This window comes from Oenanthe melanoleuca, chromosome 1A (assembly GCF_029582105.1).
Source record: "Oenanthe melanoleuca isolate GR-GAL-2019-014 chromosome 1A, OMel1.0, whole genome shotgun sequence".
Lineage (NCBI taxonomy): Eukaryota > Metazoa > Chordata > Aves > Passeriformes > Muscicapidae > Oenanthe > Oenanthe melanoleuca.
Window position 1 is genome coordinate 67,112,301 of NC_079334.1, and position 12,634 is coordinate 67,124,934.

At 48.2% G+C, this 12,634-nt stretch overlaps 1 protein-coding gene across 2 annotated transcripts in view; it reads right to left on the reverse strand.

Moving 5' to 3' along the window:
- PLXNA4 (plexin A4) overlaps nt 1-12,634 on the reverse strand; it is a 435,362-nt gene that overhangs the window by 117,055 nt on the left and 305,673 nt on the right. For both annotated transcript variants that reach the window (XM_056482450.1, XM_056482451.1), the window contains exon 6: nt 1,162-1,285. In XM_056482450.1, coding sequence (XP_056338425.1) covers nt 1,162-1,285 — 124 coding nt within the window. The remainder of the gene's footprint in view (nt 1-1,161; nt 1,286-12,634) is intronic.

The window sequence follows — 12,634 nt, forward strand, 5'->3', positions numbered from 1 at the left end:
GGCAACTTCTGATCCCAGCAGCTCTGGGCTGACTCATCCTGGGAGTAACCCAGAGGTAAAGGTCTCTTATTCTGTTACCATTTTCAGTCACCCTGAGCCAGCCAGTCCCCCAGGATTTATTCCAACATGAAAGAACTCAACAGCTACTGAGAGAATACAGAAAAGAAACCTTGAACTCCCAGAAGAACAAAGAACTTAAGATGTCTCAGATCAGTTTTGTTTGAAGCCTGGGGAAAGTAAAGTCACAGCAAAGTTAAGAGGCTGAAACAAAGCAGCAATGATTGGACATGCAGGCTTTGAAAAGCTGATTTCATTATCCCTGGAGAAATCCAAACCTGTCACCTGGAAGGTGTCTGGCAGCTGCACCCTGAGCAATTCCATTTAGACCTTTCAGGGTGTGGGGCTGATGCCCAACTGGTCTAGAGAGGGAGATTTTAGGGCCTGGGTTACCAGCTTAATTGCAGCCCAAATTAGCATGGTCAAAAATACAGAACACTTGCAGTCTGAGAGAAATGGGGTTTTGTCACCTCTTGGAGCCCTTTTTTGGGGATGTTGAGGCTCATCTGCTGCTCTGGCAGCATTCACTGTGTGGTTTCCCTGGCTGCTGACTGAGTAGCTCGAGGCCAGAAAGGTTAAACCTTGTGCTGTGGAAGGTCACAGGAGACAGCAAGCCTTGGGTTCCTCTGCACAGCATCCTGCCCCTCTGCCCTGCATGCCTAGTGCTGGAGCAGGGTGGACTATTCATTAGGAGGCATTTCCATCCAAAATGATGGGAACTTGGAGCTCACTAAAATAATTAATATCATCCTTCTCTTGGCTTTCTTCTAGAATGCAATTTCTAACCGTGAAAATGTCCCTCACCTAAAGTTATTAATGAATTCCTCTCCCAGGGCAGCACACAACACTTGCAGGACACAGAGTCTCTTCAGACCTGGCCTCACAGACTCTTCCTAGTCCATTTCTAGACTTCTAAACAGATAATAACCAATGCCAAAATGTCCTCCTGTGGCAAATCTTCCCCTGTGCCAGAAGAGCTGCTGGGGAAGTTAAGGCTGTCCGGAGAACCTCTTGCTGTCCGTCCTTCCCACCGAATCCCCGGCTCTGCCACGCTTCACGGGCAGGCTGAACCCGAGGAGAGGGGCAGGGGCTGTGGTTCCTCACCAGAACGTTGTACTGGGACACGGAGATGTTGTTGGGGTGCACGGTGAGGCGCACGCACTGCTTCATCTCGGAGGCGAATCTGCGCGGCTCGCTGGAGCGCTCGCACCGCTCCTTCCGCGTGCACCTGGGGAGCACAGACAGCACAGGTGAGCACAGACAGCACAGGTGAGCACAGAGCACAGAGCCAGCACTGGGGCTCTGCTTTAACAGCTGGGGAGTGACCCTGATCTCTGTGGAGATATCTCCTGTTAATGGGCCATCTTTAAACCAGCTGGGGCAGTGACCCTGATCTCCTGGCACACATTATCTGCTCATGGGCCATCTTTAAACCAGCTGGGCAATCATCTTTATCTTTCCCACAGCCCATCCTCCCTCCAGGAGATATCTCCTGTTCATGGCCACTGAGTCCCAGGCCATGACTGATAAAATTCCATCATCCCACTGGGAGATGCTCCAGCCAGGGGAGGAGCCAAGCCTTTCCTACCCAGATAAAAACTGACATTTTGGACACCAAGGGACCTTCTTCCCACTGCATTCCAGAGGAAAACCAGACCTTTGCACATCATCCCTGCACCTTCAGAGGAAACTGCACCTTCTCCAGGAGCACTGCTCCAGCTGAACCACATCTGCCCCTGCAGGAGGATGCAGCCACCATTGAATGGGACTGTGCCAACACCCTGACTGACTGACGGGTGTCAGCTTGGATTCTGACTCTGGCAGGGGTTGGGATTGTTCTGTGTAATACTGCATTTCTATTTTAATTTTCCTAGTAAAGAACTGTTATTCCTAATTCCCATCTCTTTGCCTGAGAGCCCCTTAATTTCAAAATGATAATAATAATTTGGAGGGAGGGGGTTTACATTCTCCATTCCAAAGAGAAGCTCCTGCCTTTATTGGCAGACACCTATCCTTCAAACCAGGACACACAGAACCAGCCTGGGGACAGCTCTGAGGGGTGGCAGCAGAAAGCAGGCTGGATAGAAAGTGTTGGGAAGGATGAGGAGTTGACAGGAAGTTCTTACAGACATGTATGTATAACAGAAAGATTTTTGAATGTAGAATCTGAAGAAGGTATAGAGATTATAGCAAGTTTTGATGTAGAAGAAAAGAATTGCTGAGTGAGTTTTACTGGGTAACTAAGAAGGCAAAGGGCAAGTGAGTTGGAAGGGGCTTTTATGACTTAGAGCAAAGGATAAATCCACTTCAAACAAAATATGTTTTTACCAAGCAAAAAGATTTTCACAGACAAACAAAAATGCCATGTTGCAAGTAGAGAAAAAATCTCAGAATTTTCCACTGCAAGAAAACTAAAAAAAAACAGCTTCTAGCTTAAACTGTAGCATACTAGCCTTTTGTAATTGGAAAAAGTAACATGAATATGGTAATGTCAGAGGTATGATAGGCTATAGGTAATAGTAAAGGAATTGATTGGTTGTCATGTTTTAAGATGCTCTGTAATGAAAAGTATATAATGCAGAACTAAAAGAAGATTTCAGATGAACCCACAGCTGTGGCTGAAAAGGATGTGGGCAGAACTCTTGTCACCCACAACCCATAAATTGCTGCATCATTTTAATACAACAAACAGCATTTTAAAGAGCTCACCTGGAGTTCCACATCCCTCATTTTTAAACTCTTACAAGAAACTCAGCTCTGTGCTCTTTGGGACAGAAAATCCCACTGGTGCCCTTAGCGCACTCCAGCTCGTGGAATTACAGAGGAGCTGCAAGGGATCATCCTGCCCAGCTCCTGGCCCTGCACAGCACATTCCCAAGAGCCCCTCCACGTGTCTGAGAGCATCAGCTGTGCTGCTGGCAGCTGTGGCACTGCTCAAGCTGGCTGGGGAGTTGCAAGGAACCCGTGAGAGGATGGAGGGTGAAATTCTCCACTCACACAGCAAGTCCAGCACAACCTTCCCAAACCCCCAGCCCTTCAAACCTCCTGTCCAAGGGCTGTGGGGCACCTCAGGCAGGGTTGTTCTGATAGAAAAACTGTGCACAGCCTGTGTTTTTTGTCTCTCCTGAGGATGCTGCACACTTGTGGTGCCTCTGGGCTGCTCTGGGTGCCTCACCTCTAGGATGGGGACACTCCCCAAGCAGTTGTCCCTGATTAAGGAGTTTTTTGCATCTGGTTTGAAAATGACTAGAAGTGCTAAGAATTGAATCTTAAAAATTCAGGTGTTCCCAGTAAGTGCCAGCCCAGTGAAATTTTGGGTGCACACACCTGGGCTGCTCAAATGCATGAAGTTCACACCATCCACTAAATGCTGATATTTTCAGTCACTACCCCTCCTCTCACCTGTGTGGTGCAAACACAACCCAGAGAAGTGGATTGGTGCCTGTTTGCCCCGTTCCCACCCAGGTTTGCACTTGTTTAGCATAAACCACATCTGTATTTCTCTCCACACACTCTGCCAAGGCCATTGCTTCAAGGAAGGTGTCTGCCTGGAAATGCACAGGGTTAATCCAAAAGGACAGTTCCAGCTGCATGCCAATTACCTTCTGCCATTAAGTTAATGTTATGGACTTGCACAGGGTGTCTTCCATGGATTTTGTTATTAGCAGTGCTATTACCCCCCATTAAAACCAGCTATAAAGACTTAAGTGTGGATGTTCAATTATTCACCCACTCCCAGACCTCAGAGTCTCACTTTTGAGAGAACCTGGGGGCTGCTGGAGCTCCAAGATCACCCCTCAGCATCCCTACTCCTTGGAGCAGAGACTGCATGGAGATTTGCAGATGAGGATCCATGTAAACACACACAAAAAACTCAATATGTGGTTAATCCAAATGTTATAAACTTGGGGCAGCCTAAAACTTCAGGGCTTGTCTTCTCTGTAGTGACTGACTCTAAATGAAGTCAACACCCCAACTCCAAACTCCAATTTCTCCAACTTTCTGACAAAGTTTTGTATTTCCAGAGGCATATTTTGGCCATTCCCAACACACTTTGCAGGTTTGAGAGAGCAAAAGCAGCACTGCAGCTCCTGCTCTCTGCTCCCCAGGAGCCCTCATCCCATTAAATCTCCTCTGGCACTGCCACATGCTGGATCAGGAATTTTAAATGGGCACTCTCCAGAGGGTTGGACCAATAGCCCATTAAATATCCCCAAAACCATAAGTTCCCCATGGTGGCATAAAAGCCTAAAGGCAAAATGCTGGCCTGAGATTTTTCCAAGCACTTCCATAAGACAAACAGCCACAGCAATCCCATTAAAGCTCAGCAGGGTGTGGGAACTCCTCCCCTGGGAATAGCTTGGAAGGGAAACCTTTTTGGGCTCAGAATCAAAACACAAGTGCTTAAATTCTTCAAGATGTTCTGTTATCTCCCATTTACTTCCTTCAGCTGCAGCACAACAGAAATATCTGGATTTTCTAAAATTAAACAGGCAGATATCCAAGCTGAGTTCAAATCTATGGATATGGAAAGTGGTTTGCATTCCCAATCCCACCACTGAGCAGGAATATAATAATTCAGATTTTACCTGCTGTTTACAGGTCATACACATTTAAAACATGTCACTTTTCATACCAGACTCTTGCTCCATATTAGACTGATGTGCCTTGCAGCCTTGATATCTGCCATGAGGTGAAAATAATGCCATCCAAATAATGAATTTATGAAAAACCAAACCAAACTAATGTTTAATTTAATGTTGAGGCTGCTGTGTCAGGGTCTCAGGAATTAGGAACTGCCAGGCTGAAAGCAGCTTCTGTACTTCCAAATCTGCTCCCTGCACTCACACACTGCTGGCCAGGCTTTAATTACAGGATCACAGGTTATTGTTCCTTTTTTCCAGGGTGACCTCAACTCTGCCACTTCCTAACTTTCACTGTCTGACTTTTTCAATGCAGTTCCTCAGCTGGAAAAGCCCTAAATACCTGTGCCTGGTGCTCCAGTCTGATGGTGGGGGATCCTAAATACCTGTGCCTGGTGCTCCAGTCTGATGGTGGGCTGTGCTGAGCTGGGCTCTGGGGCCAAGACCCCAGGTGAGTGAGCACAGCTGCTCCAGGAATCAAACCTGAAGGGCTGGAGCCACCTGCCAGTGGGTTTGGCAGGTTTGTGAATAAAGAAAGGAGTGATGGTGGCTCTTCTCCACAGCATTTTGTCAGTGGTTTCCCCCATTTCCTCTCCTTTTCTCTCCTAAACTGGAGCATCCTGTGGGTTCACACATCAGGACCTGCAGCTGAGGTTCTCCAGATGCAGAACATGGTGAGTTTTCCTGTGATGGATTACTCTAAAGGAAAGGAGATTTATGTTGGATATTATGAAAAAAATTCTTTACTCAGAGGGTGGTGAGGCCCTGGCACAGGGTGCTCAGAAAATCTGTGTCTGCCTCATCCCTTGAGGTATCCAAGGCTGCATGAGGCTCAGAGCAACCTGGGATAGTCCCTGCCATGGCAGGGCGTGGAACTGGATGATCTTTAATGTCCCTTCCAGCCCAAAATCCTTCTGTGATCCTGCAATTCAGGTGAGCAGAAAAAGGATACCTGACATAAAGAAACCTTCTCCCTCCAGCCTCCCTCTGCACCACCAAAAACGTTCTGCCCTCCCCAAAGAGAGCAAGAAACAGCAGAGAAAATTGTTGCAGCATGTGCAGGGGAAAGTCTTTCCCTCCAGCACCAGTCTCAAATCCCTGGGTAGGGAAGGCTGGGAAACAGAAGTGACACAGGATCACAGATCTGCCCAGAGGGGACGTGGCAGCCCCAGAAGTTCAGCAAACTGTAAATAAGGCAAATGGGACTTTCAATGAATTAGTACTTCCAGTCACAAGACCCTGCCTATTAAAGTGGTCACCTGGAAGGCAGCAGGCTGCACTCAGCAGCTGGGCTGAGGGAGGGATAATGGAATATCCTGACCCCAACTCATCATTTCTGTTGTCTCTGGTGACAGTCATTGTCTACCTTGGGCCCTGTGACTCTGTTTATACAACAAAAAACCCCTTTTACTGTCAATAAATAAATAAATAAATGCTTTAATAAAATACCTGTACTCCCAACATCCCTTACACAGAGATCACTTTCTCTGCCACATTCCCTAATTCCCTGCTGGTCACACCATAACTGGGTGATGTAGATCCCACCCAGTGGCACCACATTCCATTCAGGCCCCTAAAACAGCATCTCCCACCTCTGGGCACGTTTTTGTGGTGTAGACAGACACTTCTCTGCATGTCTCAGCAGCAGCTGCTTTCATTGTCAGATGTCTTTAACAATTCCAAGTGTCCTGCTCTGTCCAAAGCCATTTGCACAAACACTGAGGAGCTGCTCCTACCCCTGAATTGTATTTCCTCCTCATCTCCCATTAAGAATAAACACCACTGCTGCTCACCCTCTGCTCACCAACCAATTATTTTAATAATGTTAAATTAATCCTTTCCACTTCTCTCATGTCTCTCCTCCAGAATCTCAGAGGGTTTTGCCTGCAGCTAATTAAACTTCAACCATGAGGTTGGAATTAGCAGGCAGAGGCAGGAAAGTGAGGCACAGACTGAGAGCAGGGCAAGGTGGAGGTCCTGGTTTGGGACAGAAAAAATCATCATTAAATCCCTAAATTAGGGACCAAAATCTGGGGCCACACCCTGCAAACCCAGGCTGGAGAGGGACCAGTCCATTCCACCTCTGGAGGGATGGGAAGGGTTTTTCTGCCTTGCTGGGGCTTGGTCAAACCAAGCCCAGGCTCTCAGTGCAGACACATCTCCACCATCCTGTTGTAGACAAAAAACCCAAACCACCACCCTACACACAAAAACCCCTCCCAGCCCCCCTTAAATTTAATTTTCACCTGACCAAGCCTTGCTTGCTCATAACCATAACTCTTGAAAAAGGAGAAGATTTGGATTCTGTTTTATTTTTTTGCCCATAATTTCACAAGAAGCAGATTAAAATATCCAACTTTTTGAATGTGAGACCCAAAAAAAGTCAGTTTTCTGGCAATGGAAAAGGTCTTATCAGCAATCCTGTTAATTAATGACAAATTTCAAGATGAAAGAGTGGAGATTGGATCTGATCAGAAATTGCTACTCAGAACAGAGTATATGGGGGCTTTTTATAAGTGGCAATTAGCACATGAATAATTTTTATTTTTTTATTCAGGAGAAAAATAAAATACCATCAAAAATGCACAACAGTTTTCTTTTGGCTTTGGGTGTTCAGGTGGGTTCTCAGGGAAGGAGAGGGATGTGAAAAATCTGTGTTTGATGGCAAAGCTCAGAGACAGCTCGATGGTTTGGGTCACCCCAGCAACCCCAAATGACACCTTTTCACCACCTCCAAACAGGTAATTTGCTGGAATCACTCTTTTGCAAAAGGTTTTGACATTTCAGCTTTCCTTTCTGCTTCTAAACAGTGACATTTCCTTCAGGGGATGAATTCCTCACCCTCTGATGGAATCATCTCAGCCCTTTCCTCACACCTTCCCTGCAGTTCTAGGGGTGGCAATCCCAGTCACACCAGTGAGGAGGGGTGGCATGTTTTGGTAGGATACAAGTTTCATGTTGGAATTCCCATTTTCATCCCCAAACTGTTTATTCCTAAGCTTTTTGTGTAGGTCCCTCCACTTGGGCAAGATGGAGATCCCAATCCTCACCTCTTCCCAGTGGTGTGTTTTCATTCTTTTTCTCACCCCTCTTTAGTTTTTCCCCTTAAAATTCAACCTGTTCCCTTCATTTATCCTCACTCACATCACCACCTCCTTTCTAGGTTTGTTGGATAGAGACACCAAAAAAATAATTGAAGAGGAAACTACAGAAGATGTAGGGAAACTTTCAGGGAAATCTGATTTAAGTCTCAGTTGGAACACCATGAGTTGTCCCCTCTGTCCTGGATCAAGACAGGGTAAGAGACAATGATTTTCCATTTCTCCCATCTCATCATCTCCAAGGGAAAATCTGAGAATTCCCAGCCTGGCCAGACCCCATGGCTGTACCTGCAAGTGAGAGCCAAACTGGGAAAATGGAACAGACCAACAAATTGGGAATCCAAAATCTAAGAGGGGTGCAGGCATGACCTGGTAGCAGCTCTCCTTGTCCCTGAAGGGAAGGATTTGGGGATGTCCCACCCTGGGAGTGTCCAAGGCCAGGGTGGACATTGGGTTTGGAGCACTCTGGGACAATGGAAAGTGTCCCTGCCATGGCAGGGGTGGCACTGGCTGGGCTTTGAGCCAACCCAAACCCTTCTGTGATTCTCTGATTCCTACAAAATGAAATAACAGAAACAGCCCCCTTTTGTCAAATCCTTGGTCTTGCAACACACCAGAACTTTTATCCTGGGCAGAGCTGGAGCAGCACAGACCCCAGGAGGTGGCAGAGGGATTTCTGGCACTGCTGCAGCCCTTGGGTTTCCCCCTCTCCACAAAGCCCCAGCTCCTGGAGAGGATCACATTCCCCAAACAGGCACTGGCTGATATCCCACGGGATGCTCAGACCACCCTCCAGCATCACCGGGAGCCAGGGGATGGATCCCTGGAGGATTTGAGGGTCTGAGACGCCTTTTGGAAGGAGAACAGCAGAGGGAGCTCAGTGGAAGCCGAGTGCAAACCCTCGGAACGGCATTTTCATCCAGGAATGGGGACAGGAATCGAGGTGCTTGGCTTCGGGAGGCTCTGGAGATCCGAGTTTCCCGGCTCAGCCTCAGCAGCCTGGCCCCTCTTTCAGCATGCCATGCAATGTCACAGCTTCGCTCCTTACCCGGGAAAAGTTTTGTGATTTCCCAGTCGGAAAGAAGAGTGAGAACGGAGCAGTTAAAATAATCTGGGGATGGATTAGGAGGTTTGTTTAAACCCCAGTCTGACCAATGTGCAGAGCAGGTTTGGGTCTCCCGAGGTGGTTTTGTCACCAGGGGAGAGCAAGGCTGGGGAAGGAGGGAGCAGCTGAAATTTGCCTTTCCCTCTGCTGCAGCCAAAGCAATTTTCTGGCTGGAGCCAGGGAAAGGGAGAAGATTCAGTCCCACTCGCATGTAAAGTTTAAGGTCAGTTTCAGCAATGTTTTGACATTTCCAGGTTCCCTCGGGGTCCTGAGAACAGGAATGCCATAAATGTCGAGACACAGACATTACTGACCTTAAACTTTTCATGGCCATGTGGTGACTACCCCACTCCCTCCTGCTCTCTCCTTTTGGCCTCCAGGCTGCCCAGGGCAGGGCTGAAATTTAGCTGTCCCTGGCACCAAGAAGTTAAATTTGACCAACAGCCCAGGATACTTCATTCTGGGCAGAAAGGCAGGAGATGCTCCAAGAAAAGTGACAAATTTGAGCTGCATTGATAATTTGTGCATTGATAATGCACAGGGTTCATGCTAAATAACTTATTCTGGTGGTGAGGAACTTTCTCATCAAGTGTATTTGAAGAAGGAGTTGAATCCTTTCATCTTTGACTCTAATCACAAACAGGCTCAACTCCCCAAAAACTGCTGTTTGGGCATCAAAGATGAACTGGACAAAGGGGGAAAAGACACCCAAAAGGACGGAAAAGCCACTGGGGAAAGTAAAAGCTTAATAGGTGCTATTAGGGCACCAAGAGGTCAGTGGATTTTTCCAAAGAGACCTGGAAGAAGAAACTCAAAAAAGCTGGAATTCACTCTTTGGAGCTTTGCATCTCCCCAAGGCGATTTTTAAGGGACCACAAAAAGTTTCAGACCAGCATCCAAAGCTCATCCTGCTGTTCTTCTCTGAGTCCCAGCGGGGCAGTCCTGGGGTGAAGGAGCAGATCTCCATCCTTGTCCTGGGCTGCAGTTTGGGGAGGGAAACGCTGCCCTGCCAAAGCTCCTGTCCCCGGCACCACCGCCCCCGTCACTTGGCCAAACGGAGCGAGGCTGCTAATTGCTCTGCCGGCTAATCTATTCTAATGCATGGTAATAAAAGCCGAGTTTCTGCCCTGATAACTCCGCCGGATTACGCTGCGGAGCCGCAATCCCCCCGCCCGCCCCTTATCTCTGTCCCCAGGTGGGTTCCCCGCTCCATCCCCAATTGTGCGAGCGCACCCCGCATCCCCACGGGGCGTGGGTGCCAGGGATTTACCGCAGCATCTCCCGCCCTACACAGCCCAGCGCTGCCCCAGCAGCATCCCTCCCCCTGCTCGGGGGGATTTCACACCCCTTCTCCTTTCCCCCGAGCCCCCCTCCCCAAATTTCAGGATTGCGGGTTGTTTTAGCCCTGCTGATCGTGCCGAAGGGAGGCGAGGTTGGAGCATCAAATGCTCGACCTGCTGCCGAGCCCCAGGGCTGGACAAAGTTCAGAGGTGGCCCCAAATTTCCAGCCCAGCTCAGGCATGGCTGGGGTGTGGCCAGGGAGGAGAGGTTTGAGTGTACAGATGTGTGCACATCTGCAAGCATCGGGGGGCTCATCCATCCCTGGAGCGTTTCACATGCAAATCCCCGGAAATTGGGACCCTTTGTTCCACGAAGGGTGGGAAATCGTTTGCTGGCACGGGGAGGGGCAGGAGGGTGTGGGAATGAGGGTGAGGGTCTGTGGAAGGTGAGGTTGGAATCCATTCCTCAGCTGGTTGTTATGGGAAAGTGGAGTTAGTGAATTTGTGGATAAGTGGAGTTCCTCCGTGAATTTATGGATAAGTGGAGTTCCTCCATGAATTTATGGATAAGTGGAGTTCCTCTGTGGATTTATGGATAAGTGGAGCTCCTCTGTGAATCACAGGATCATGGGCTCAAGGAAAGGCTTGGGTTGGAAGGGACATTGAAGATCATCCAGTCCAGCCCCCTGCCATGAGCAGGAACCTTCCCACCACACCAGGTTGCTCCAAGCCTCACCCAACCTTGGACAATTCCAGAGATCCAGGCACAGCCACAGCTTCTCTGGGCACCCTGTGCCAGGGCCTCACCACCCTTTTGCCATTCCTAAAATCCATTCCTAAATCATTTCCTGCTGTAGAAGCAGCCTGAAAACAACCAGCACCTGTGTGTGACATCTGGGAGGATGGGGATCTCCTGCCTCCATCCTCTGACCCTTTCCAACCTCCTCCCAGGGTCAAAGACACAAGGACAGGACATTTCTGAAGCTGCTTTGCTGCCCCTTCAATCACAGCCCTCCAGGTCCTTTTGCTGCTGAATTTACCAGGCACAACACGAGCCTGGGAGCTTAAAGCAGGAGGAGAATCTCAGAGCACAAAAACCACAAGCAGGAGGCAGCACTCGAGACAAAGGCATGAGAACTGCAGCCAGTCCATGGCACTGAGGTGGTCCACAAGAAAGGAATCACAGCAATCTGCCTGGAATCTGATTTTGCCATCTGCCTGTGAAAGGCTGAGCTTCAAATGAAGATGGAAAAACCCCTGAAGGCTCAGCTTCAGCTGAAGGCTACCTGGGTAATACAAGCTCCTGTCTCTCAGGAGGCAGCAAAATAACTTTCCTTGCACTGAATTCACTTTAGAGTCGTTTTAAAGAAAATTAAAAGAAGAAGAAAGCGAGAGAAAGGGAACAAGGTTGCTAGATAAGGCAAGTAATTAATGAACAAAATTACTTTTCCCAGAGAGCATCCTATCATGGTTCTTCCTATTCATACTAATAATATTTGTGAGTGTCTTCCCCAGAACCTGGGTAGATAACACCTACATTCTCCCATGCTCCTACATGCTCTCCTTGCAAGGGCTGATGCAAATAATCTGCTCAAAGGGGCTGAAGTTCTTTGTTCCTGGCCTGATTCAGAACAGCATTCCTGAATTCCTCCTGGGAGCTTCTTTAGAGTAACTCCAAGGGAATTAATTTGGTGTTTTCCCTGTCACTGTGGTCCAAATGCCAAATATCTGTTGGTGAAGATGATGGGAGGTGCCCTTGCCTTCAGAAAGGTCAAATATGGGGTGTGCTGCTCAGAGATTGGGGCTGATCAGTGGTGCTGAAGCTTCCTCAGGACTGCAGTGAGACCTGGATGTCCTCCAGGTGGGAGGGCTTGGTGCCACTTCAGACTTGTCTCTTAAAAGGCAAATGAGAAATGAGAACATAGAAAAAAATCTGTGTTCAGGGAGGTTTTCCAGAAGGTCAGGGAGCCATGGGAAGTGCACTGTAAGGAGTCCCCACTCACTGAATCCCTGCCAGGCTCAGCCAGCACCTCATTTAATTGCTCTTTTGCTGTCAGCATCTGCTGTCCTGCCTTGGGGGAGCACAGCAAGAAGAGAGAAAACATTCCCACAGCATAGACTGAACAGTCTGAACAATTTTCATCCAAATCCTCCACCCCTGGAAACCCCCTGAGCAGTTTTATCCAGAAAGGTTCAAGGCAGAGGGGATCCCAGAGAGTTTCTCAAACCAGATTCTCCCAACTCACTGCTCCTTTAGATCTTTATCAATATCTCTGTTTTCACACCACTGATAATCTCCTTTTATCTTCATTGTCCATCCATCCATCCATCCATCATCCATCCATCCATCATCCATCCATCATCCATCCATCCATCCATCCATCATCCATCCATCATCCATCCATCCATCCATCCATCCATCCATCCATCATCCATCCATCATCCATC